The 27,690-nt window shown below is 44.4% G+C and overlaps 1 protein-coding gene across 1 annotated transcript; it reads left to right on the forward strand.

Moving 5' to 3' along the window:
* The first annotated feature begins 2,768 nt into the window (after positions 1 to 2,768).
* Positions 2,769 to 14,736, forward strand: SHCBP1 (SHC binding and spindle associated 1). Its single transcript, XM_064723109.1, has 13 exons — positions 2,769 to 2,949; positions 3,505 to 3,693; positions 4,205 to 4,320; positions 4,921 to 5,129; positions 5,909 to 6,001; positions 6,680 to 6,913; positions 7,020 to 7,185; positions 8,437 to 8,557; positions 11,428 to 11,559; positions 12,451 to 12,569; positions 13,405 to 13,491; positions 13,899 to 14,040; positions 14,290 to 14,736. Exons 1-13 carry the CDS (start codon positions 2,829 to 2,831, stop codon positions 14,607 to 14,609), a joined length of 2,049 nt encoding a protein of 682 aa, XP_064579179.1. The 5' UTR covers positions 2,769 to 2,828; the 3' UTR covers positions 14,610 to 14,736.
* The last annotated feature ends 12,954 nt before the right edge of the window (positions 14,737 to 27,690 follow it).

Below are 27,690 nucleotides of genomic sequence, written 5' to 3' on the forward strand. Positions count from 1 at the left end.
TCAGTTAAAATTACTGAAATACCAAAAGACAATTAATTATCTTTTAGTAGTTTCTCTCTGCATTTCTTTGGGTTGATGTAGCTGCACTTGTGTTAATTTCTGTAAAGCAATTAATGACCTTCTGTGATTTTCAAACTCTGTTTGCTATGTCAAGTTTTGAACTATTTCAGATTTCAAAAGACAGAGTTCTGCATATGAGCACCCTTCACTATTTTAGTATTCAAGGGAAACAGCAGGTGAAAAAAAATCAAACTGGGGCCTACAATAAGGCTGGGGGTTTTAGAAACATCTCAGTGATCCATCTCATTCACAGGAGCAACAGCAGTGAGATTTCATTCAAACGTGTGAGAGCTGAGAGCAGAGAGTGAGGGCAAGCACTTTCTCTTCCTCCTCTCAAACTCAGGAGTGTCATTGTTCCATGTGAAATGCTGCCAGTCCTCTGCACTTCACACGGACCTGGTCACTCTTACACAGGAAAAAAAGAAGCTTGGGAAAGAGAGCAAGAAAGAGCTGAGGTAAAAGGAAAGTGTGCTGTGCAAAAGGAGACTGAGTTGCCAGATGAGGTTCAGGAAAGCACTAATTCATGCTCAGTAATAAACTGGATGGATAAACCTTGCAGGGACAAAAATAGCTGAGTTCAGGAAAATACCTGATGGCCTGCACTCTGCATGCACATGCAAGCTGGAAAGGGGAAGGTTCCCAACAACAAGAGGACTGCTTCTATTTCCAACATGAGGGGAAGGAAACCGACTGCAGGGGTTTTTTTTGGCCAAATGGAGCTCAGGATGTCCATGACACTTGCAGCAGCAATCACTGGCTCTGGAAATCATGGCCAGGGCTGTGTTTCTTTGAAGTAAACCAGCTCTTTACAAGGACTGGGGGGTAATTAACCAAACAGTGTGTAAGTCTCATATAATGGAACACAATCTGCCCCCAGCTATTTTGTAAACAAAAGAAATGGGGGTAAATGGGTTGTCCTGATCTCAACATTGTGCCAATGTTTCACTTTAGTGAGGAAGAATTGATATTCCCACTGAAGAGTCCCTGAATTCATTGTACCTATTTAGGGGGAAAATAATCAAAACATCTAAATATGGGAACCTCCACAGCCATAACGTTATGGTTATATAGTTATCCACAAACATCCCTAAGTCTTTCTCCCCAGGAATAGTCTCAGTCCATTCTCTGCCCAGCCTGTATCTGTGCAGAACCTTGCACTTGGCTTTGTTCAGATGCACAAGGTTGGCCAAGAGGCCCCTTTCAACCGGTGAAAATCCCACTGGATGGCATCCCTTCCCTCCACTTACTTATTTACAAACACGCTCTGCTCTGAAAGCCTAACCTTGCCAATAAGCTTTTGGGAGGGATTCAGATGTTTAACTGTAAGTTTGTAACTAGTGATAGATAACAACTATATGTGTATGGTTAAACACCCATGTCTGGTATAATGGTAAATTCTGACAACATTCAACAGAAACCTCTTGGGGACTAAAGTGTGAAAAACGCCAATCACTTATTTTTAAAATTTCAAAAGTTTAATAGTAATAAAATGGTTGTAAAAATAGTAATACAATTAGAGGAATAATAATTTGGACAAATTGAATTAGGACAATATGAGACAATAGAGACAAAGAGTTACGGATGTTCGGGTACCTTTTCTGGGCAACACGAGCCCAAAAAAGGACACACGTTAACTAAAGATTAACCCTTACAAACAATAGCCTGTTGCATAGTCATACACTTCAGACATGATGCATAAATTCCGTTCAAATACAGGATTCTGTCTGGTCATGGTAAACTTCTTCCTTTGAATCCTAACAGCGCCTTCAAGGCGGGAAGACGTTCATTTCTTCTGATAAGAGGGCAATAAATTCTTCTTTGAAAGATTTAAGTGGCTGCTATTTTGCTGCAAGTCCTTTCTTTAAGAAAATATCTTATATAGCTTAGTTTCTATTTTAACATTTTTTTATAACTCAAAACTATATTTAACACACTACTTAAGAGAATTAATACAGCACTGGCGTTTGGGAAAGGGGCACGGTGACAAGCATTGGTGTTTGGGAAGGGGGCACGGTGACAGCATTGGTGTTTGGGAAGGGGGCACGGTGACCGCATTGGTGTTTGGGGAGCGGGCACGGAGCGGTTCCATCGGCTGTCGGAAATCCGCGGCAGCCCTCTCGTGGCCGCTGCTGTTCCGGAGTTACTGCCTTGGCTTTAATCCCCGCCAGCCCTCCCTGTCACAGCCGGGAACGCGCGGAGTGGCCTCGGGAGCAGCGCTGGGGATGACACAGGCCGGTGTGTCACATCCTGATCAGGCGCTTGCTGTGTAAGAACCGGCCAGGGCTGGAAGCAAAGCGGGGCTGCCCGGCGTTCCAGAGAATGTCGTTCTGTTAGTTGTGGGCTGGGGTTCGTTTATTTGTTGTTCATTTTTTTCTTTTTTCTTTCCTTTTTGACGGCGCTGATTGTTGGGTGCTTTTACATTTTTTTGCGGCTTGGCCGCTTCTCTCCGAGCGCTGTGCATCCGCTCTCGGCAGGGATGGCAGCCTGCCCGGCCCCCAGGCTGAGCGTGGAGCGCCCGTTGCCGGCCGGGCCGGGGCGGTTCGTGGGTTCCGCCGTACCGGACGGGGGAGGCTCCGGAGCGAGCGCCGCCAGCGCGGGACCGGCTGCGGAGCGCCCCGCGCGCCAACGGCCGCAGCTGCCGACAGCCAATCAGAGCGGGGCGCTGCCTGACGACGGCCAATCAGAGCGGGGCGCTGCCGCCGCGAGCCAATGCGGGCGCGGCGCTGGCGCCGGCAGTTGCCCGGGCGGTTTGAAGCGGAGCGGACGGAATGGCGGAGCCGGGACCTCAGGGGAATGGCCTGGACTCGCCGGTTGCCGCTGCCGCTCCCGTCCCCGCTCCCGTCCCCGGCCCCATCCCCATCCCGCGGGAGCGCCCCGAGCAGGCCGAGGGTACGGGCTGCGTGTGCCTGCGGGCAGGGAGGGCGCGGGGAGCCGGCAGGGCAGCGCAGCAAGCGCCCCGCGGTCGGGCGGTGCCCCAGGCATGCAGCGGCGTGGAGGGGGCAGGAGGGCCGGGCAGGTCTGGCCGGGCTGCTCCGCCGGGGTTCGGGTCCCCGCGGGCCGCGCCCGGGCAGGGTAACGCCCGCTTGGCCGGGCGTTCCTCGCACCGGCCGGACCCGTGGCTGCACCCCGGCTCGGGCCGTGGGCACCCTGCTGGAAACGAGAGCTCTGGAAATCAGCCCTACAAATCAACTCGAGAATGTGGTGGAGGTTTTTTTTCCTGTTAATGGTTAAGTTCTGGTGCGTTTCTCAGTGCCTACCACGGCGCTGCAAGGGGCAGCCAGGAACGTGTGTGGGTGTGAAACGCTTCCCCAAGGGTCAGTTCGGGCGTGCTGCAGAAGGCAGGTTCAGGACAGACCCTGGACTGAGCAGATCTTTGGGAACAGGGTGGGTGAGTGGTTGTGTGACAGTGTGCGGGGTTTGCTTTATTCCCGCTCCTCCTCCCAGATCGGCAGCGGGAAGATGCCGACAGTGACTGCAGTGCTGACTCCCGGAGTGACTATGGCAGCCGGGACAAGCCAGGGACTACTTTGGGAAGGACTGTGCCAGACGGGAACGTGCTTTTCCCGGATATTTTTTACACCGATCATCTTTTGTTCTATGAGCGATTCAGCGCTTACCAGGATTACATCTTGGGTAAGCAATTTTTTCATACAAAAATAAGGTAGTGTTAGTTTTCTTGTAGTAACTTTAAACATTTCAGTTTAAATAAAGTCAATTGTATATATTAAGCTGTGAGATACTTTTAATAAAGGGGACTGGAAAAGATACAGTGTCCTACCTGCTTATGCTGTAACCTCAACTGCTCTAGCTGGTGGACCAGGAGGCAGCAATTTTGATATAAGTAACTAAAATGTGAATGACTGAAAGGCAGAACTGTTAGTAAGTAGTGGATCCTGTGCCTTATTTTAGCTTGTCTTCCTGAATTGTTTTTGTGTATTGTAAATCTGTTTACGATACGGCAGTGGCTATGTGTTTAATGTCATTGTATTTTAGTACTATTCTGTGATCATGAGCATAACAGAATGAAGTCCAACTTTAGAAGTGGTAGAGGAACATTTCAATAGTGTTGACTTTCATTCTGCAGTGATCTGGAGGAGTTTCCTTCCAGTGCTTGCATAAATGTGGTGTCTTCGCTTTGTTGTAGCTGACTGCAAAGCCTCTGAGGTGAAGCAGTTCATAGCTGAGTACCTGGAGAAGGTTCTGGAGCCCTCGGGCTGGCAGGCCATCTGGCGCACCGACGTCTTCGACGTGCTCGTGGCGGTGAGTGCCTCACTGCTGCTCGGGCATTTGTCTGCACTGAACACAGCTGACCTCTCTAACAGACTGTGTGAGTCTCTCCATGTCCAGGTCTTGGATGTTCAAACTGGCAGTTCCATCACCTGGTTGAGGAGGGAAAAACTTTTTAGTCCCTCAGCTCTTTTCTGCCCAATTAGTGACAAAATGGCTTTCACTGGCCCGAGCTGTCTCTTTGGATTGTTTGTATCCTGTGAGCACTTTGAAAAATGACCCTCACAGGAGTCCCAAAGGGCTGTGAAGTATTGATTTGAGTTTGAGGATATTGCTTTTGGCCTTTTTTAGAAACAGCAGCACAAAAAAAAAAAGGGATGGGGAAAATCAACTTACTGGCCTTGTTATGAGCATTATGAGGGATTTGAATGAAATTTTGCATATGGAAAATGCTCTCTAGTTGTGGAGTTGTGAGAAGCTTGACACTTCAGCTGAGGAGATGGCCTTGGCTGTAAGGTGCCACTTGTGTGGGGTCGGTGGGGACCAGCATGGCCCTGACTGAGGCACATCCCGTTCCCCTCCCTGAGCTGGCTCTGCAGTTCTGAGGGATGTCGGGGCTCTTTGTTCCCACAGGTGGTGGATGTGAATTTCCCAGCCCTGAAGGCAGTTGTGCAGCTCAGTGAGCCGTTCCTGTGCGAGTCCCAGGACAGCCGCTTCACCCTGGAGTGCATGCAGGAGCTCCTGGAGCTGAAGGAACATCAGATCCTGCTGCAGGAGCTGTTTGTTGTGTATGATGAGTCAGGAGGGTTTGACCAGACAGCACTAGCCATAGAGCATGTCAGGTAGGACAACTGCACCCTGCTGCTACCCAGTGGGCTCTGTCCTGAATTCTTGGGCCATGCTGGCAGCCCCACAAGCCAAGCTTTCCAAAGTCAATCTGATGACTGGTGCTCTGAGGAGACTGCTTTCCCTCTCTTTTTCACCCCAGAGTTCTTTGGACTGTATCACCTGTAGACTAATACACTGTTCTTTTTCTTCATTAACATTTTTTCAGGATTTTCTGTTTTTCTTATCCCATTGTTCTTTCTGCATTTTGCCTCTTCCCCTAAATTTGCTCTTTCTTCTTTAGGTGTCTCTTCACATATTCTATTTTTTTCTTTTTTATCATCTGTCTCTTTTCCACTTTTTTTCAGGCACTACATGCTGTTTGAAACCTCTCTACAAATAGGCTGTGGGACTGGACAAAAACAGCTAAAACAGGAGGAATGACTTACATTGTCAGAAGGAGAGCTTAGCTGAAGGGTGATTGGCCAAAACCAAACAGCCAGAAAGCCTCAGAATCTGAACAGTGTCAGTCTTGCTTTTCAAAACCAGGGCTTAGCTGTTCACTCCCTTTTGAGGAAGTAGAACACAGGTTATTATGAATTTTGAGCTTAGACACACAAAGTAAAACTCTTTATGCAGGCAAGCAACAGGCAGGAAGGATGACTGTGTGTACTGAGCAGCCTAAGGGACAGTAATGTGAATTTTTAGAGAGAGGTGAATTCTCAGCTTGGTTACACTGTGTTTCCAGTGCTGTGTGCCTTGCTCTCCTGTGTGATTTAACACTTTGCTTCCCAAGGTTCTTCTACCGCTGTATTTGGAGGACCTGGGACGAGGAGGAGGAGGATGAGTTTGATTACTTTGTGAGATGTGTTGAGCCCCGACTGAGACTGTGAGTGCTACACCTTGGCTGTTCTTAGGGCAGAACCACTGGAAGTGTCATGTGGGAACAGGGACTCACAATAACAGCGTTCACTGTCTGCTGGTCAAAATCTTGTATGGAAAGAGATCACAACTGAGGCTGCCACTTGATTTCTGAGCCTTGGTGTTCCATCAGATGGTGCCCCAAACCCAGCAATAGTCATCCTAACACTCCTCATATGAGTTTAGTCCTTATAAAAGCTGGCATGGGATGCTCCACTTTAACCTCTGGGCATAAAATAAAAACCACAACAGAGCTGAATGTAAACAAAAACTTGTAAATTGATTATTATCCAGAAGGAATGTGTGTGAATCTTTCTGTTATTCTAGTAAAGGCTTAGATATTATCTTCTAAATTGTTACTGTTTTTTTTTTTTGGCTGTACTTATGCCTTTTTTTTTAGGGTGAGTTTCTGATAGTAGACAGTCTTTCAAGGTGGGTGGGCAGCTGTTTGGAAACTAAAATGTTTGTGTCTGTTCAGATTGTTTTGGTTTTGCTGCTTGAAATAAAATGGAGCAGTGTTGATGTAGACTGCAGAGAACCTTGACTCAAGTAACTGATGCAGAATCCTCAGGTTCTCTCCAGCCTCCTGTTGGGTCTGTGAGGATTGTGTGTGTGCCCTGTGCTGACCCCTTGCTCTGAACTGCAGGCACTACGACATCCTGGAGCACCGGGTGCCTTCTGGGCTGGTAGCTGAGCACCAGAACTTGTTATCTCAATGTGAAGAGCTCTATGAGAAGTTTTTAAATGTGAGGAACAGCATACCAAGCAGTGATTCAGACTCAGAAGCAGAAAACGTTTCCATGGTGGAAGGACTAAAATTGTATGAGCGAGTGGAGCACATAAAACAAAGGCTAAAAGTGATTGAGAATCCCCTGCTGAGGTAACTGGTGGGTTTGTGCAGGGAGGAGGCTCCTGAGGGGAGTCACAGAACTCCGATGAGGTGGGGACTGAAGGAGGAGCTGTTGGCTCTGTTGCTTTTGTTGCAGGTATGTGTTTGGTTACCAAAAATACGGCAGCCTCCAGGCTAAAGGACCGAGGTCAACGGGTGCCAAGGTCATTCATGTTGTGCCCTGGAACATGAAAGCAGATCTGCTCCAGCAGCTGACAAGAGACAAACTTTGCCCAGAATCTTGTGGAGCCTTAGAAATACAGGTGCAGTAGCAGGAATTGTCTGTCTGCTAATAGTTTTTCCTCTCAAGAAACAATGTGGAAGGATAAGTTAGTTTACCACATGCAAGATACTACAGTGGTGGGATTGTTTGGTCAGTTAAAAAAAAATCACTATAATTTAAACAGTAAGTGGTAAAATTTGTATGATTCAAATAATTCTTTCAATTAATTTGTGCCTGTTGAGTACTCCATACAAGCAGCTTCCTGTGTGTAGGAAATGAGATGAACCTCTAATAACTCTACAATGAAACACTGTAAGGCATGACACTTTAGTTTTGAAATGCCCATGTCTCTTGATGCTGCTGATTATGATCTAGGGTTTGAAGGAGGAAGCATAGTTTTCTTGCTTTGGTACTGTGTAGGAAATACATTTATTTTAGGAGCAGCCATGTTTAGTTTTAGTGAATTCAGACAAGACTTGCTATTTCGGCAGTTTAGAAGAGGCTGAATTCCTTGGACCCAAGTGAAATGATTTGCTGTGTTCTGATCACATTAATGAATTACAGATTGCCAGAATGGAGCCATGGGGAAGGTCCTGGAGTAACTATTAGGCTATAAATCTGATTTTCTGACTTGGCAACTGAAAAAGTGCTCTTACTATGCTTACCCTGGAATTTGCTGGGAAGCAATAAATGTGTAGTTTTTATTTACTATTTGTTATCCTTCAGTATGGAATCCCTCAGTAATGTTTGTTAAGGATATCACCCTACCCTCTTTATCAAGGAACAGGATCATGTGGGCACTATTTACCACTGTGGTATTTGAACTCTGTTTGGGGGTGACTCGCACCAGGAGCAAACACAGCAGTATTCAGACTAACTCTGATCCACTTGCTGAATTGTTTGGTTTTTATTTTCTTACATTTCTACCTATCTACTTTTTCATGGCAAATTCATGTCAAATCACTTAGGCACAACTGAAGTGTTGGCCTGGAACCAAGTCCATAGTGAAGTTTGCTTTGGGGCATGTGCTCTTTTATTTGTGTGTGCCCCAGTTTTTTCCTGGGGGAATGGATGTGACACAAACATCCAAGTCATGTGTTAAGACTGGTTTTGTCTGCAGAGAGCTACAATTCTTGAATTCAAAGTAGAAATTTCGTATTCTTAATGCCATTGAAAGGGTTTCTTTAAAGCAAAAGCAGCAACATTTAATTGAAAGCAAGCTCTACAGGCATAAATGCATCCATTTTTCCACATTCTTTGGGAGCTGATTGGTTTTTTTTGTCTTTTGCAGTTTCACCGTGATCCCCTGGCAGCTGTGAGCGCCTGCTATGAAGGAGACACAGTCATCATCTGTCCTGGCCATTATTTTGTGGATGGCATGTTCTCCATTGCTGATTCAGTAGAGCTAGAAGGTAGCAGGTTTGCTAGTCTTAAAGGTCCTTAAACAAGCAAATGGAATGTCTTAAACTGGCTCTGTGTAAGGATCTACTCTTTGCAGAATTTACCAGGAGGTTTTTTCTTCAAAGTATTCCTGTTTCTTCTGTAGAGCTGTGCCTAATGCAGGGTGGAGTGAGCTGTTTAATGAGCTTCAGTGCAGATAAACTGCAGATTTTGCTGATTAATAGCAAATTCATAATTTCCTCCTATTTGTCTGTATAAATGGTGATTATATAGGTAATAGAGAGGATTCAACAGAAACATAAGGGACTTGTTGGTTGCAATAGTGGAAACAGAGAAGTTATTCTGAGAGGCTTCTACTAACTTGGGAGTGCTTGAGAAATGTCCTTGTTGTTCTCTGAGTGTCTGGGTGTGCCTCAGGGCAGCCTGAGCCCCAGGAGTGCAGGGGCAGGAGGTGCAGCTGGGATTTACTGATCCTTGCTGATTTACCAGGGGGAGCAGGGGCTGCCAGCCTGGCTCTGCACTGAGTGAAGCATGTGAGTGGAGGAGGCAACTTTTGATTAACAAAACATTTTTTTTTCTGCAGAAACAGAAACAACAGATGTGATTTTAGGATTTTTCTTGCAAAATATTTGTGTTTTAAATACTTCTGCTTTGCCTAGGATATGTTGCTGTCTCTCCCTCATCATTCTTGATTTCTCAGTGTATCCCTTTGCTTTAGGCAGGCACACACTGTTGCAGTGCTACAGTCTGTTTATCACTGGGCTTCTGCAGCTGTTCAGACACTTATTTAGTTGCATTTTTATCTTGTCAAAGCTTCTTAATGAGAAGAAGGCAGAGGGTTTAATTTCCTGCTGTTCTGGACTTTATTTTTCTTGCCCTTCTTGTTTTATGAGTCATTTTCTTTCCTGCCCATCTCCAGTGTGTGTTTGATTTATGCAGACACACATTGTGATAACCAGTGCACCTGCAGGACAAGGGACACAGATAAAGTGCTTTATTTATCTCAAGAATGACATTGTTCTGAAATTGTGTGTGGTGCTATTTATTGCTTTTCTAGCTTTGAGGAAACTGAAATACAAATGGTGCTGTAGCACACATTAAGGATGAGCTGCTCTATTTTAAGAAGCAAGGCATATAAATATGTATTTTTAGTTCAAACCATGCTCTGAATAACAAGTGCTTGTCAGGTATTTAATCTTCTTATAAGGACTCCTGTTAGATAGGGAATTATACCAGTAGGAGCAGCTAGGAACATTTGAAGTAGGAGCATCAAGACAAACTCTGCTGGCACTAATCTGAGCAGCTGGCTGCTTTGGTGGCTTTTTTGGGATGGAGGGGTGACTCCTGAAAGATGTCACTTTGCTTAGTGGAGCTTCTATTTTTTCCCAGCTACTGTGCAGTCAGTAGTGAGGTTGAAAGTATGGAGATTTATAAATCAGGGATAAATAAAACCTTACAGGAACTAAATAAGGTTAAAGCAGTAGCAGCTGCAGGAAGTGATACCTTCCATGCCAGACAAGAAGGTGTTGCAGAGGCACCAAAGAACTTCCCTTGTGCTTGTGCCATGGCTGGGAACCTGCAGCATCGGCTGTGACAGTGACAGTGGGTGACAGAGGCCTTTGGCTGCTGGCACAGCCCTGCTGGGCAGTGAGCAGCCCTGGGCAGCAGGTGAATCTTCATTCCAGAGCTGCTGCTTCACAGGTGAGGTGTCAGGCAAGCTAAAGGCACTTAGAGAACTGCAGGCACTCTGCAGATAGTCATTCCTAAAACTCCTGCTTTGGATAACAACATCTTTCTGTAGTGGTGAGAAGTTAAACTTGTGCTGTCCTGTGCTGCTCTCTTTTTACATGCTGGAACTGCCCCATGCCACCTCCTCTTCAGGGGAGACCATAAATCAGTGGCAGTGGGAACAGATTTCTGGGTAATATAATGTGTTGAAGTATCAATCACTTAACTTGGCATTAAATGGCCTGTCTTTAAAACTTTCTGCCAACTCTTGTTCAAAGCTTTTTATTTTCATTTTGTTTTTAACCTTTCTACTTGCATGTGGCACTGTTTATTTATTTCTGTACTTGGTTAGAAGCTGGCATCCTGCTTGGGCACTTCTTATCTGTGTGTGCTTTCAGCAAATGATAGGGCTCGTGCTGCTGTAATGGATGTGGCATTATTGCTTTCCTTATCATGATTCTTGTCAGTGACAAGCAATAAAAGCTTTACATGCTCATAAATTTTCCTGTAAGTGCTTAAATGCTGACAACTGTGGATGGTTTAGTAAATCAATGTTGGCATGTGCTTGTGAAAGCTGCTTTTTAAACTGAATTAATCTGGAAGCTTGTGCAACACAGGAGCACTGAATTTTCCCCCAAATTCCATGTAAATAGGGAAGCTGAATGAAGCATGCTGACAATATCAATCCCTCTGCACTTTTTTTTTCCTCATGTTGTGGTGTGACTGCTTTTTCCCTCTGTGTTCTTGGGAACCTCTGCCTGCTATGGTGAACTTCTGTCCTTTGGGAGCAGACTGGAGATGCCTGTGTGTCCTCAATTCCTGCATTCTGCTGCTCTGTTGGTAACTTTTAGGAGTGAGAACTTTGGCATTGGCAAAAGTGAGCTCAGTTACCCGTTTGTTCAACTTTCTCAGATAACTTTGCATTTTGTTGTGTGCCATTCAAGCAAGGTAACTTTTGAGTTTAGTTTGGAGTTCCTGTACCTTGGCACAGAGGGGATGTAAGGTGTAGCCTGGCCACTTGTTGAAAATCCTATTCAAGGCATTAAAACATCAAGCTTTAAACTTCTGTCGTTGATTTAAATGTCTGTTATGTCCTGAGCACCTCATTGTCACCAGATGTTCTCTGAGCTTGCATCTCTCACTCTGCCCTTAGGCTATGGCCTGCCCGATGATGTCGTGATAGAAAAACAAGGGAAGGGAGACAACTTCTTTGACTGTACAGGAGCCAACGTAAAGATCTCCAATCTGAAGTTAGTGCAGCATGATGCTGTGGAGGGGATTTTAAGTAAGTGTAAAAGCATCTTGATTTTTTTGTGACTCTTTAATAATTAGTGTTAGAGTTAAAGCTGGGACCCAGTGTTGCAGTTTGCAATATTTTGTTAAAGAGGAGCACTACAGGTATACGTATCAAGTCTTCCTCCCTCTTTTTTTTAACTTGCTTATGATGCAGAAATCAAAATAATTTCTGTTTGTACTTTCAAGCTCTTGTAGTTCTTATGCTTTATTCTTCTGCTGGGTTAAGATAATTAACTTGCTCTTGTGCTGTTAAGGCAGCCTGACTCTGAGTGCAGCACAGCCTGTGTCAGGCTGCCTGGAAATGGACACAATTGTGTGCACAGAAGAGCCCCCATGGCAATGCTCAGCTGTAGCTGAGCCAGCCAGTGCTCCAGTGAGGAGCAGCACAGGCTGTAGGAGTGCTGTGGAACTTTGTTTGCAGCACCTTCAAACTGACACTCAGCTAAGTCTGGGTTGTATCCAAGTTTATTGGCTGTGGCCTTGTCTTTGCAGAAGATGCTATCTAATACTTCTTCTCAACAGACATTTGGGTTTTAAACATGTTAAAATGTTTATTAACACTTGTATGCATATATTTAATATCTTCTGAGTCCAAAAGTCTCTTAGGAATGCAATGAAAAAAATTATTGCTGTCATCAATAAAGAAGTAGTCAACCTGTAAGACAGATCTCCAGCCAGGGCTCCCTTGTAGCAGTGTCCCTGCTTAGACCAGAAAAGCAGCATGAGTTCAAACCACACATGAGCAAATCACTGAATTGAACCTGAAGTGGATAAAATGAAAATATCACACGGCAAAGCTGCTGCAAGGCTGTGTGTCTGTAGGAGGGGTTTGTCTTTGCAGAACTGGTTCATCCAGCAGTAATTGTTCCTGTGTATGTAGATGTGCATCATGGGAAAACAACACTGGAGAATTGTGTATTACAATGTGAAACCACTGGAATAACAGTGAGGACATCAGCTGAGCTACTGATGAGGAACTCAGATCTCTATGGGGCAAAGGTACACACTCATTCTTAACTTTGGCTTATTTCCCAATTTAAAATAAAGGTTTGTCTTTGGAAATAGTGCAGTCAGTCACAGGGTGGCCTGTGTTGCTCTGGAGAGAACCTTTGCAAATTCATTTTGGGCAGCTACATGTTACTGAATCAAGATTGGTCTCGGGGGTCTTGTAGCCTCTTATCAAGTCTAGTGAAGTGTCTCATGCTCATTTGTGTGTGATGATAGCAAAGTGATGCAGTTACTGGGGACATCTGTGAAATAACCATTGCTGCATGGCTGGTTCATGTCCTGCAGTACTTCTGTAGTGATTCTCTGGTCTCTCTGCCCATAACTAGTTTTCTCATTTCTGTTTCTGCAAGTGAAATGCCCTTTTTGGACACCTTTGATTCTTACAGAGGGATGATAAACACAAAAATGGACCCTGATACTCTTTGGGTATTTTAAAGAATGATGGAACTTGAGGTATTGAGAGGGAGACTAAAGCACAGGCAAGTTCAGCAAGGCTGTTCAGCTGCTCCTGAGCAGGCCTTCATGGACTGCTGCTCCATGCTGTGGGGCCTCAGCCTTGAGTAATGCTGCTTGAGATGGGGAACAAAGCTGTGAAGCTGGAGGGGTGACACCGTTTTGCATTGTGCAGACTGGTAGGTGAACACAAAGATTTGCCATGGAGTGGTGGAGTTCAATGGAAAATGTGCCTGAACTCGTGAACTGCTACCAACTGTGTCTTGTAGGGTAAAAACGTGCCTGAACTCCTTGTGAACTGCTACCAACTGTGTCTTGTAGGGTAAAAATGTGCCTAAACTCCTTGTGAACTGCTGCCAACTGTGTCTTGTAGGGTGCTGGTGTGGAGATCTACCCAGGAAGTGTGTGCACCCTCCTGCACAATGGGATCCACCACTGCAAGGAGGGAATACTGGTCAAGGTGAGTCCCAGTCACAAGGTACTGGTTTGCCAAAAGCTAATTAATCACTGCTGCAATTAGTGCCAGAAGGTTTGGGTTGGCTCAGACCCTGCTGTGCTATGCTGGGACTCTTACCTGTCACACATGATGCTGGCCTTGCACTTGCCTTGATCCTTGCTGGATGAACTAGTTCTGCAAAGACAAACCCCTCCTACAGACAGCTTTGCAGTATGACATTTTCATTTTTATCCATTCCAGCAATTACCTGGTTTTATTTCTTATCTGCCAGGAGGAGAAAATGCTTTTCACTATGTCTCCTGTGTAGGCAAATAATCCTGCTCTAGCTAATACAGAGAACTGATTCTACCTAAAAGATTTTTATGTCCCTCTTGCTGGACATGACATGTTAGATTTCTTTTGTTCTGTAGAACTTCTTGGATGAAGTTTATGAGGCTCCCAGGATAACCATGGTTAACAATATGATCCACAATAATGAAGGATATGGTGTGGTCCTGGTTAGACCAGCAGTGCCCTCTGAAATGAAGGATGCTTCAACACAGGAAAGAACAGGTACTTTTCTTTCTTAGAAGAAACTCCTGAAACTACTAAGTCTAGGTTTTTGGATTGCATGCTTCATATACCCAGGTTTTTGGATTGCATACTTCCTAACTTTGAAATTTGTGGCTGTCATGAAGTACACGAAGTACCAAAGAGTGGGATGAGTTGACAATGTTATGATTGAAGAAAATGAATTCCAGGATTTTTTAATGGTGTGGCTGCTTTGCATGACTGTTGATGATATTCTGTTTCCTGCCTTAGGGTGCACACAACCTACCCAGGCAGGTGCTGAGGCAGCCTGTGCAGAGGGCTCCAGGCAAGAACAACCTGGATGTGTAACTGATGAGTTGGAGCTTTGTAAGCGAGCTCAGACTTCTGAACAAGCTGAAAACAACTCTGAAATTGCAAATGTACTTGGGGCTGCTTCTGCAAAGAAGAGACAGATACACAGGAAAAGACTGAGTGAACTGGGATTTACAGAAGCTGATGACAACTTAATGTCACAGGAAATGTTTGTTTCTGTTGAAGGCAATCAGTTCAAATGGAATGGGAAGGGAAGTTTTGGTATCTTTTTTTTCTGACTACCTTGCCTCCTGCTGCCATTGCAGTAGGATTTGTACAGTTAGGTCACATGCCAAGAGTTGTGTTATGGTGCTATGCTTTTATTACCCGAGTGTAATCCCTATTAAAGGACTGGGGCTTAAAACTCACTTGGTTCTTCTGTCCATCTTCTCCACACCTTAAATCTCCTGGGTGAGCTGCCTTTGTGATGCACACGTAGTACTTCTCTTGCATTTCATTTTAAGCCTGGCTGAGCTCTAGACCATGTCTTGTCTCTGTTTTTAAAATCAGTTTTATTACCAAAGGGTCAGGTTGGAGGACCCACAGTGTGTCATCTGGTCTTACCTCCGTGCTCCAGCAGGGCCATCCCAGAGCTCATGGCACAGAGTTGTGTCCAGGATTGTTGTGGAATGTCCCCAGTGAGGGAGACTGCACACCTTCCATGGGCAGCCTGGTCAGTGCTCTGTCACTGCACAGGAAAGTTCTCCCTCACGTTCAGGTGGACCTTTCTGGCCATCATTTCTAGCCTGTTCCTCTTGTTCCATCGCTGAGCCTGGTCTGTGCTCTGACACCTCCCTTTGGACACTGACAGACAAAGATGGAGTTCCTTCTCAGTCATCTCTTCTTGAGGCTGAGCAGCCCCAGCTCCCTCAGCCCTTCCTCAGCAGAGCTGCTCCTGTCCCCTCACCCTCTGTGTCACCCTTGGCTGGCCCTGCTCAGGAGCTCCATGTCACTCTGGCACTGGGGAGCCCAGCGCTGGGCACAGCACTGCAGTGCTCCTCACCAGGGCTGAGCAGAGGGGCAGGGTCACCTCCCTGAGCTGCTCAGTGCTCTTCTCAAAGCCCCCCGGATCCCGTTGGCCTTACAGGTGCCCAGTTTGTGGTGATTGGGATGGGGCTGGGCTGAGCCTCATCCCCAGTGGGCACAGCTGTGAGCAGCACTGACAGCAATGAGCCATGGAGTGCCCAGGGCACTGAGCAACCACCAAAGGGAGCAGAGGGCACACAGGGGCAGGGCATGGACAGTGAGGGGCACACAGGAGCAGGGCATTAACAATGAAGGGCACACAGGTGCAATGCATTAACAATGAAGGGCACACAGGTGCAGGGCATTAACAATGAAGGGCACACAGGTGCAATGCATCAACAGGACGGGATAAAAGGCTGGGCTAAAGAACAAGAAGGGCAGTTACTTGCAGCCTTCTGAGGTGACCTGGTGTTACTGTGTGTGGGCAGATGCCTGAAGCCTTCTGATGAGGTAAGGTGTTACTGTGTTTGGGAGAATGTTTAAAGCCTTCTAGAACTGTATGGTGATGCTCTGTGTTGTGGCAGTCTCAACTCTGATGTGTGCTGTGGCACTCATGGTCACAAGGACCCCCAGCTGCTTTCTTGTGCCTGTCTGTAGCTGCTCATGCCTGCCTGTGGTTGGGCCCTGCTGTGTGTAGGTGCACCCCCGTGTTTTGTGCTCTGCAGACTGCACTTGAGTCACTCCCACAGTAGGATGCATTTGTGTAATTGTTGGTAAGTCACTGAGTGGTCTTAACCCACCCTAGTAAGGTGTCAGTTGCTCAGTACAAAATTAAAGCCTGGAAACAGCAGTATAACCAAGCACCACTTTACTTGAGAGTCTCCAAACAATCTTTTAGAGCTTTTCTTCAAAAGCTTGTTTTAAAGTTTGCCCTTTTGTTCAACTGCTTTTTTTCAGGTTGGTGTGCTTGTTTAATGGTGTGTTTTATAGTGTGAACTATGTTTTTCACATTAGCACATTCTCGGTCTTCACAAATTCACCTGTGCATCTGTTTGTAAGGAGTACCAATTCACGGACAAGCCACTGCAGTCTGGGAGAGAAATACATCAGGTTAAAGCTGATGTTTGGCTGGCAGAGTACCTTTGAAACAGATGGTGCTAATACAATGTGATGTGGTAAAAAAGCAGTATTTGACATAGGGGGTCCACCATTGTGGCAATAGGCTGAGATTGTGCAGGATCTGAGTAACAAACATACTACAGTTCCATGGACCAGCTGCTGTTTCGAATTACAAAGCAACCTGGGAGATTGTGCTATCCTTTCCCTGCTTCTGGGTGTTGGTATTTTGGTGGCAGACAGAACTCCTGGTTACTTTTGTCTTCTTAAGTATAAAAAGAACCTCTTGTTTTCTTGACTTGTTCGAAATATACGGGGAACTGCAGCGGTGACGGCCCTGCTGTGTTGGCCCAGGCCGGCCGGCAGCAGCACGGGGGGCACTGTCCCGACAGCCGGGCTCGGGGACAGCGCCTCGGGCACACCCAGCGCTGAGGCTGCGGGGGCTGCCAGGGAAAGGACGAGACCGGGAAAGGCTGCCATGAACAGGAAATAAAGAGCGCTCTCCGTTTGGGGCAAGCCAGACTTTAATAAAACCCAGGGGGGCCAGCAAATGATGAGAATATGGGCGAGCCAACAAGGGTTTATAAAGGGAGTGGAGGTAGGGGTGGAACCGGTACAGGGACGAATGGGAATCCAGGGGGGAGTGGGGTAGGTGAGACTGACACACAGGGAAACCAATGGATACAACTCAAAGGAGGGGCCCCAGTCCCTGAGCCAATCACTGCAAGCCCTGCAGAGAAGTTTCTGGAAGAAAGGGAGGGAGCAGGGAGTGACTGGCAGGGCCCGGGGGAGGAGCCGAGGGAAGGAGACATTGGGGTGCCGGGGTAACCGGGGAGGAGCAGAAATGGATCCGCGGGGAACCGTGGGGACAGGGAGATTGACACAGAGCGGGGCGGGGAGGGAGAGCCTGGGCGGAGCCATTGTAGCGTGAGGGAAACAGAGCAATGCAACTTAAACACAGGGAGAGCAAAAACAAGTAAAGGGAGAGCAAAACAAGCACAACACAACAGAAAAACAGCAGAAACCTGTTGGCCTTAAGATGGGATTGAGGTAGCAGGAGGTGTGAGAGCCTTTGTCTTGCATCCCACCACTCTTCTGGTCTTTGAAGCCATTCCCTTCTGCCCCCTGATTTGCTGGAAACAAACTGTAAACCGCAACTGCCTCGAGTGTCCCCGTTCGGATGTGTCTGTCTTGTGCTCCTTGTCCATTCCTGGGGCAGGTGTCATAGATGACCATGTTTTTCCTTTTGGCACTGTATGGTGTAGTATCAGATTGCTTTTCAGTTGTGAAGCTTTGCATTTTCCTTTGGCCATGAAAAGCCTGTAGTTGTCTCATGGCAGATATGTGCTTGATGATTTTAATTGGAATAATTAAATGCAGAGAGAGCAGCTGAATTAGCCAGATTTAAGTTGCTATTTCAGTGTATCCATTTATGCATGGACATTTCATTATGGTCAGGGTTATCCTGCCTTTTTGGCCATGTATACCAGGCCAACCCTTGCTCTTTCATGAATAGTGAAATAAATTAATCTCTTGCACTTTTCAAATTGCAATTTCTTTCAAAGCAATGAAGAAATTGCCAAAACCCCCACACAGATGAGCATTGGTTTTGTTTTTTCCATTAGCTATATGAGGTACTTCATTTTTACTCCTAATGAAAAATCAATTCCATCATTTCAATATAAGGGAACTTTGATAATTTCTACTCTTTAAGGATGATGCTCTGCAGTTTATAATTTAAGCATCTTCTGTGTTTATGTTCCTTCCCTGACTGAGAGTAATTTCAACAAGCCAATAATTATTTTGGTAGTGCAATTTTAGAATTTTCTTTGCTTCTATTGCTGTATTAGTGGGAAAACTTGTCTGAGACTTCTCTAATGTTATTGGGAAATTATAGTAAAGGCACTGAGGAAATCCTCACTCTGATAAATGTGTACTGTAGCGCATAAAAAGCTGTGCTAGGAACCTTGATGAGACCAATTGATTTGTATAAGATGCCTCTGTTATGGTGAAATCCACCATTTCCATTCCCAGCCTAATTCCAGGACTAGATAATATGGAAAGCAGTTTCCAAATTGATCTTGAATTGTGTTTCATGTGATATTTGGATATTTAGAATACAATTCTATTATGGGTTGGAGAGCCATTTTAACTTGAACTGTATCTTACAGGAACATACTGCCTTACTTTTCCTATTGCAGTAATGCTGTTTCTACAAAACTTTGTATAAAATTGTTCTGTTTTCCTTTCTGCTGGCTGTTGGTCTTTATCAGAAGCAGCAGTCTGGCCTTACCAGGCTGCTTTTTGAAGATGTGATTGCAATAGAATTAACTGCCTGAACTGTTTAAGAACACAGGTCTTGGACAACACCAGTGAAATGTTTTATGAGCTACATCTGAAGTACAGAATAAATGATTGTTGTATTTCTACAACAACTCTACAAGTAATGGGGAAAAACTCATTCAGTGATGTAAGGAAAGAAGATCATTAATAGTCAGTAAGCTTCTAACCTGGGAAGTGTGTCAGTAAGTGAGGGAAAAAGAACAGTGCAGTAAAAAGCCTTAGAAACCAGATAGGCCACCAAATGTCCAGAGACATAAAATAGCAGGGTGAACTTTCTTGAAGACAAAATGTTTAAAAGGGAACTTATCTGACTGCATTAAGAGAGTTTGATTTAAATTTATACTAAATCCATTCCTGTAATGTCAGATTATGTGGAGAGTTAAAAATAAAGCTTAGCCTGCTATGAATAATTCCCTATTCTAAATTCTGAAATGCTTCAGCCAAAAATGGGAAGAAATGAGCACAGAACAACTGACATGTTTTACCAGAATGCTGTACATGCTTTTACTTTGTGCTGCTCATGCTTTTCTTTTGGGACACCTCATTTTCAAATGAATTAACAAGGGGCTTAGAGTTACCACAGACTAGCATCATAATTTTTGTTTCAGTGTTTTCAAATCCAAAAGAAAATAGTGTTTGGGAGTGTATTAATTACATCCTGTGGGTAAGGGGGTGAAATGCTGTGCTCTCATTAGATGTGCTGCTTTGTAACATTCAGTATTTTAAATCTGTTACAAATGGTGAAAAGAGGTTAATGCTGCATTTCAGGTGTAGGGAAATAGCTGTAACTTGCCTATTTTTTGATTTCTTAGACTTTAGCAGAGGAGGTCTGGAGTGTTTGAGTGTAGTCCATTTAACAAGAAATTCAATATTTTTAAAGGGGAAACAAATTATCCATAGGGGGCTTCAACTTTCAGATAATCTCTCCAGACAAATAGGCATAGCTGACTGTCTGTTAGACATTGAGGACATTTCTATGGTTCCATTCCAGACTGCAGATGTCCCTCTAATTGGACTTTTTTTTTCTCTGAACTCTTTGATTGTATAAATATTTGTAATTTTGGAAAATATTTACTCAGTAAGAGAAACAACACTTAGATGTTTTACAAGTGAATTTAGTGCTGTCTGATATGCTTGACTGACAACCCTAGGGACATATGCTCCATTTGGTGTCCCAGAGCAGACACGCTATGGAGTAACAATGTGCCAGAACTGTTAAAAATTCAGAGTGAAAATTCAGTCTCTTGCTGTATTCATGGTGGTATTGCCATGTATTCCATCTGTTCTGCTAATGCAGGCAGTAAAGCACACATCTCTCCTGTGATACAGTGACTTTAGTGAGGCAGAGATCTGTCTGCATGTAAAATATAATTACATAAACAATTCATATAGTTGGGGTCTAAGATTTCTGCCAGGCACTTACTGCAGCTGGTTACTATAGAAACAGGCAAAGGAGGCTGGTTTGAATTTGTTGCTTCACTCTGTGTGTGGCTTTCCATTTTCTTGTGGCTTGTTTCAGATGGGAAACGTGCCAATGTAATGTCTGTACACAAACAGTTTAAAGCCAGTCCCATGGGGAGTACAGTGCTTTTCCCTTGTGTAAATCACTTTTTTTGTGGGAGTGCTCTGCCCCAGTCCTCTCAGTTTCCTCAGCCATTTTTGTGTGTAAGACCATATTGTCAGAAGCACTGGTACTGTTTGTGCTCCTTCCCTCCTGGAACACATCTATCAGTTGTTTTTTTAAAAAGCCCTGCACTAAATCAAGGTGAACGCACCAGGAAAAGTGGGTGGACGTAACAAGTGCCTGTAAAGCTCAACAGTTTCATATATCATGACACAGTTAGGGCTTTCAGATTGGGGCACAGAGGAGAAAGTCACAGCAGCTTCATTGGCTGAAATAGTACAGCCACGGAGGAAGGCACTGAGTGAAGGGTGGGGTGTCAGTGGAGAAAAAGGATGAACATGGGGAAGGAGAATTGTGCTTTACACGGAGCCTTCTTCCTTGGGAAATATTCAGCTACCGAAAAAACAGTTCACAGGAAGAGAAAGAACTTCACAAGTGACTTTGCAAAGCTGTTCTGGGCTTTCCACCAAAGCAGAGGTGGTTTTGGACAGGTAAATGGGTCAGTCTTTGTAGCCTGAGCAGCTCCTATAAAACATGGAGTGCACAATGAGTGCAGGTGTCCTTGTGTGCAGGGGAGCTTGGCAGCAGCCGAAAGGAGCCACGTCCCTGTGGCCCAGGGACCTTACAGCTCTCTTTGGAGAGGATTTACTGTAACTGAGCCAGCCATACCTTCTTTATCCTTTGTGACTCTGCTCCTCACCTGCTAGAAGTGAAAAACCCTGATTGACACTGCCAAAAAAAATTCATGTAGATATCTCACCTGCATACAATACAAAGTAGTTCAGTTGTGTAATTTAAAGCTACATTTACTGCACATCCAGTCATATGTGATCAGTCTGATATGTCAAGATTCTGTGGAAAGTTTTAATTTCTTTCCATCTCTAACAAGTCCCTCCTTGTACATACAACAGGGAGTAGATGCTGCAGAAACTTTGAGGTCTATATGGTCTTACCGTAACTTTCTCCTTCAGTTAATCATAGTATTTAATCATAGTACATTAGATTGGTTTAAAATTATTATAGTTGTCTGGTTGGAAAAAAATCCATCATGGAAATACAGAATGTTAGCCCAAAGGAGATTATTCTGTAGTATTTGTGCCCCAGCAGATGTTTCTTTTTGATAAGTGCTGCAATCAGTGTGAAGAATAGGGAGTTATATCCTTTCATGCTGAAATGTGCATGGAAATCTTTTCCATTTTATTAAAAAAAAAAGGTTTGTGAGTTTAAAAAAAATCCAGCTCTACCCTGTGATTCAGAAGACTGGCAGGTGAAAGCTGCCTCCTGATGACCTTACTCATTCAGAAAAAGAACAGGAGTAATTTTCTTCTTGAATAGAAAATCTAACATATGCCTAAAATCCATCTTGTGATTATGATAAATTAGCGGTGCTTCCATGAGCAGTTCCTTTGTTCAGGAGATGGGTGCATGGGCTGCAGGAGCTGGTGAGTGCAGCTCAGGCCAGAGCTGCCCCGGCCATGGAGGAGAGGGAGCCTGGCAGGGCACTGAGCATGGCTCAGCTCCATGGCCCTGGGGCAGGGACACACAACAATTCTCAGCAGTAATTTGGTGTGCAGGACACAATCTACCTAACAGAACCCCAAATCTGTGCCTCTGGATGTTGCTCACCATCTCTATTCCAGATCAGCCATTTGGTTTTGTTTTGGTGGGGTTTTTTGACCAAGCTGGGCTGATAGAAAATTCTCATGTTTTCTGTCAAATTGCAGAGAGAAGCTCTGTACAGAATCTTGAGGTGTTACTGTTACTCTTTAGCCATACTGACAGTAAACCAATTATTCCTTCTTTAATCTCTATCCTTTGGACAGTTTGTAGTTTTGATGAAGTATTTTGCTTCTTATCAAATCTCAATTTGGGTTTTCTAGCAGAGTCCTGTGAAGAATTGTGTCACAGGCCTTTTGTGAGCCTGAATGGGTCCTGCCAGGTGGTTTTTGTGTGGTTGCTCTGATAAAATTCACATTGCCTGATGGTGGCCTGCAGGGAGCACGGCTCATCCCTGCTGCTTGTGACTGTCAGAAATTCTCATCCTAATTTGGGGGTTTGCAATTAAACCTTTTTATTGGAAATGTGACAAGTTTGAAAAAAAGGAAATGTTTCCTTCTAGTTCCACATGAGCAGGTGCTGTATCACTGGTGTATGGCTGTCCTGGGTGTGCTGTCACACTGAGGTAACTTCAACCATGGCATTTGTTTTGATGCATTATCAACTCTGTGCAAGTCAAATTCAATACCTGTATTCCTGCAGAATTAGTCAACAAAGGTTCTTTTTTTGAAGAAAGTAGTGGTTGAAAAGCAGTTTTTAAGAAGTACTTTTGTTAGTTCTAAAAGCTAAGAGACTTCCTCAGATACTGAAGCATAGAAAGAAAATATAAAGAATGAAATTATTTGGGAGTGAAAATCTGTTCCAAAGCTGGGCCAAATCTTCATGTAGAAATCGAATTATAGATAAACAAGTGCATTTCTTAAGGAAGCATTGACAAACGTTCCAGTGCTTAGATGTGCTTGAATAACCCTTCTGTTTTCTTTGGGTAGTTCCTGAGGATTCATGTCTGGGAAGGTTAAGAACCAACCTTGCTCCTTTTCCCCTAGCCTTGGGTTCATTCATGCCTTTCATGCTTTTATCCAGAAATGTCTTTGGAGAGTTTAAATAGCTGTAGCCCAAGCTCTGTGAGTCACTGGAGAAGAAATGGGGATTAGCAAATGAATACTTAAAAAAACTTGTAGTAGCAAGGATATTAAAATTGCATTAATTTCACAGGCATTGGTTGCTGTGCTTGCAACAGCTACTGAGATACTCATCAACCTAGTCTAAAGACTAATCAGAATGGATCCATCCTTTGCATCCTTCTGCTTTTTGTGGGCACAGTTTATCTTACAGAAAATTGGTTGGTTTTTATATAGTAAATTGTACAAATTCTATTCATCTGCCTCCTTGTGCTGGAAATTTTTTCTTCACCATGACTTTTAATCAAAATTTCTGAATTTTGGAAAAGGGTTTTCATCAAAACAGATTAAAACCCTTTTCCAAAATTCAGAAATGTGGTTTTGAAAGTCCTGTGGTTTAATAATTTATGTGTGCTCACACTTTGGGGATTTTTTTTTCTTTAGAATGTAGTAAAAAATGTTGTGCTCTAATATAAGAGTTTGTCATGTTTTCATCCTCATATGACACATCTCTTTCATTTGATGTGTTTGGATATGTTTAGAAACAAAATTAAGATTGAACTGTAGTTAAGAAATTTCAAATTTATTGCTCTCTGTATAGCCGCATTTTCCAGTACATACAACTGTGGTCACTCTTAGGCAGAAGGACACCCAAGGATTACTTTGTGCTGTAGTTTGAGCTATTCAGTGAGACAGCACACATGAAATGCATGAGAGAGGGTAAAAAGAAAAAAATGTGGGGTCTTTTTCACTACATTCTAAGAAAAAATGTGAGTATTTTAGCAGAGAAGTATTTTTAGTTGCCAATTTTTATTATACTGTCAAACAGCACAATGCATTAAATGATGACAGTGATACATGGTGATGCCACTGGTAATGTTTAATATGAGGTTTTTCTTGCACTGGATTCTTAAAGCCTCTTTCTCTGGCCAGCTAATCTGCATTAGCTGTGCTTAAGGAAAGAGGATCAGTCAAAGAACTGTCTATTTTAATTGTAATCAATTTAGGAAAGCTTAGGGAACCATACAGGGGAGACCTCCATCATAATTTGAGCTGCAGATGTTCAAAGGAAACACAAGCTAACACCAAAAAATCAGAGAGAACTGACCTTTTCTGAAGGAAGATAGAAAGTAAACATGGTTTATAATGAGCAGCCTTGGGTTAGAGCTCTGATACCAGGCGGGCACAGGAGATTCATGGAGGGCTGGCACTGCCCAGGGTCTCCTGCTTGTCTGGGTGCTTCAGGGCAGTGGCAGTGGCAAACATTGCCACCCCTGGGGCTGCTGTGCTGCTGTTCCAGCCATTGGGAGCCCCTGCACGGCTCTCTGGGCGGCTCTGCAATGTGCACAGGAGCAATTTGTGCCACTGCACCACCACAGAGAGCAGCTTACAGGGCACAGATCCTGCTCAGCCTCCTCCTGCCCTGGGCTCCTGGGAGCTGCTCTCCCTTTGCCTGACCCCGTGTGCATCACCATGGAGCTCTGTGCTGCCAGGGGGGTCTGTGCCCCTCCAGGTGTGCTCTGCAAAGAGAAAAGGCTCCGATTCCCTCTGCTCTGTGCCAGGAGCTCATCCTGGGCTCCGCTGCACCTCCAGGTGTGCTCTGCAAAGGGAGAAGGCTTTGCCTCTCTCTGCTCTGTGCCAGGAGTGGTCCTGGGCTCTGCTGCACCTCCAGGTGTGCTCTGCAAAGGGAAAAGGCTTTGAAGGCTTTGACTCCCTCTGCTCTGTGCCAGGAGCTCATCCTGACTCCCCTGCACCTCCAGCACCAGCTGCTCCCCCAGGTGTTACAAAGGTTTTGGTAGCTGCTGTTTGCAGCTGGGAGCTGTAAGGATGCTGGATTAGGCAGGAGCTCAGTGCCAGGAATGTCTGGGCTGGAATGGTTTTGCACATGCATTCTTTTCTGTGCCTTGTGAAACCACCTCACTTCTGGCAAGCACAAATACACAGTCTGACCCACTGGTTATAAATTTGAACTGGAGAAACATTTTATTTTTTTTAATATAAGACACTCCAATTTGGCAGGTAATTTCTATTTGTCTTACGTATTTTTGTCTCCAGGCTACTCTAATGTTACCTTTTACTTATACTATTTTTCTTACTGCTGAACATAACCATGAGCCTCTGTTAAAGGTACTACAACCATTTTCTTCAGTTAGCAAAGGACATAATTGTCTCCAGTAAGATTTAAGCTTGTTCTTTAAAGCTTAAGTGTTCTCCTAAACTGCTGTGTGCCTGATAGCAATCAGAAATGGATATTCACTCCATCGATTCACCACCTTCAGAAGGATGAGCTCTCTCTCATTGCAGAGGAAGACTATTTATGAAGAAATTTAATAAAAGATATAGATAAAGAGCAAGACCATAAAGCTGGGATTTCTTCAGTTACTTTGGTAAAACAGCCAACATTATATTCTTCCATTTTAACTGATCTAAAACATTTCCTTCTGTACTGCTGTAGAAAGTGCACATACCACTCAATCAAGAATCCTTTTGCAATCCCCTCAGCAGCAGCAATGCTGTTCTTCTTCACTGAGGCTCTGAAAAACCAGGATTTATTGCTAACAAAGTGTTTACAAATCCATGCACTCTCTTATTGAAACTTTCCACTTGTTTAAGTGCTGTTTATATTTCCAAAATTCTAGATCTGCGTTTTTAGGATTTTTAATTTTTTTAGTATTGTATTCTATTTCATCGCTTCCCTCAGTAAAAGCCAATCCAGTCTTTTCTTGTTGTTTTTGATGGGACACCTCTTTCTAATCAGGACATTCAGCTGGAAATGCTACCCACATGCATTGGGCATGTCAAAAGCTTTCCTAGAATTTCTCAGAGCCATAAAAGCCCCTGATGTCTGAAAGCCAGTTTTTTGATTTCCAGGTGCTTGAAATTTCAGTTGCCTGTGGCACACCTGAGCCAGCCCAGCCCCACCCAGCTCCTGTATCCCAGCCCTGGGGACACACCTGAGCCACCCCAGCCCCACCCAGCTCCTGTATCCCAGCCCTGGGGACACATCTGAGCCTCCCCAGCCCCACCCAGGGCATGGAGCTCCTCCCCTCAGGTGCTGGTCACCCCGTGGCAAAAAGAAAAGCTGCCTTATTTTCTATTTTTATGTATGTTTTTTCCTGTGAAATGGTTGTCTCAGAGGTCACCTGAGGGCACTCCAGTGGCGCTGTGCTTCAGCTGGTGTCTGGAGTCAGCAGATTTTATCTGCATGAGCAATTCCTTACATTACCAGAGGTTTTTGTTGTGTGTTTCAACAAACGTAAATAAATGAAACGCCGCATCATGAGAAAGGAATAGATCCTTTTGTATAAAGCTATCCTAATTGAGAGGTGTGTGTTGGGGATTGTGGGAGCAGCAGCATTTACTTTTGGGTTTAAATTGGGTAATTAAGAAGCACGTGTCTGTGATAATGTGGTTGGCAGTCACAGAAAGGAGTTGGAAACAAAGGATTGTTTATTTCTTGTCTTCAGAACTTTGTATTCAGCTTTGACTACTTTTACTAGTGAGCCCTAAGGTAGAATGGTTACATTTTCTGTAACCATTAAACTTCTCTTCTGAGGTGCCTTGAGACATTCAAATAAATGCAGCAGCAGTTTGGTGTTCCTTGGAAATGCTTCCCATGGCTTTGGACACTGGTTTGGGATGTTTCCAGAAAAGGCAAAGATGCTTGAAGAAGTGACTCCAGTGTGGTGTGGACACAGCTCAGGGGCTGAGTGGAGATGCACAACTCCCCCTCACCAGCCGTTTCCAGTTCTCCTATCACACTTTTAGAGATCTGTTCCAAAGGCTGCTGCCATTAGTGAAAGTTCATTAAACACAGCAGCCAGGGAGCTACACCTGCAGTGCAAATATAGAAATGCAAAGTTTCTGCAAAACACAGATCAGGTTGATAGGCTGAGAAAAATGTAATGATTCCTGAGCAGTCTGACCATTTATTTTTCACCTTTTCAGACTATTTTATATATTAGGGAACTTCCAGTTGATACTGTGAGGTTTTTTCAGTATCCAAGTGTAAACTTCTATGTCTTTTATAGCTCAATATTACATAAATGTGTAGCTGGTACAGTTAAAAATCATTCTAATAAATAATAACTCTTAGAGTTATTCAATGAGATGAAATCACAATATTGCTAATTTTCCCAGCTGGCATAAACCTGCAATTCAGATGAAGTATTTTCCCAAAGATGAACACTGCATTTCAGTGTCTATTATTTTCTTGCTCATGTGTTTGGTGAATAATACCCTTTTATGACTAAATTACGTTTCTATTTTTATAAAGAGGAAAGCTGTGCGTCTGATATGCAACAAACATTTCCCATAAGATCCCCATGACTATATTTTTGTGGTTGGCTCAGTGAATAATCATTTGGCCGGTGTTGGGATTTGTGTTTGGAGCTGAGGTTTGGGATCCACAACCACTAGAAGGCACTCTGGTATAAAAGTTCCCTTCAGCTGCGATTTCTCTCCGGAGCGATGTGCGGGCTCGGATTTGGGCTGATCCCCGCAGGATGTCGGGGTCGCTGTCCCAGCGCTCCGGGCTCTGCCGAGCGGGCAAAGCCCCCCCAGGGCTCTGCAGGGACCCTGGCACTGCTGCAG

Source organism: Zonotrichia leucophrys, chromosome 11 (genome assembly GCF_028769735.1).
Source record: "Zonotrichia leucophrys gambelii isolate GWCS_2022_RI chromosome 11, RI_Zleu_2.0, whole genome shotgun sequence".
Classification (NCBI taxonomy): Eukaryota; Metazoa; Chordata; class Aves; order Passeriformes; family Passerellidae; genus Zonotrichia; species Zonotrichia leucophrys.

Bases quoted from the DNA above. Each gene is read 5' to 3' on its own strand.
- SHCBP1 (XM_064723109.1), top strand. From the start codon at position 2,829: ATGGCGGAGCCGGGACCTCAGGGGAATGGCCTGGACTCGCCGGTTGCC. The intron at 6,002-6,679 runs GTGAGTGCTACA...TCTGAACTGCAG, and splicing joins GTTGAGCCCCGACTGAGACT to GCACTACGACATCCTGGAGC. The intron at 6,914-7,019 runs GTAACTGGTGGG...CTTTTGTTGCAG, and splicing joins ATTGAGAATCCCCTGCTGAG to GTATGTGTTTGGTTACCAAA.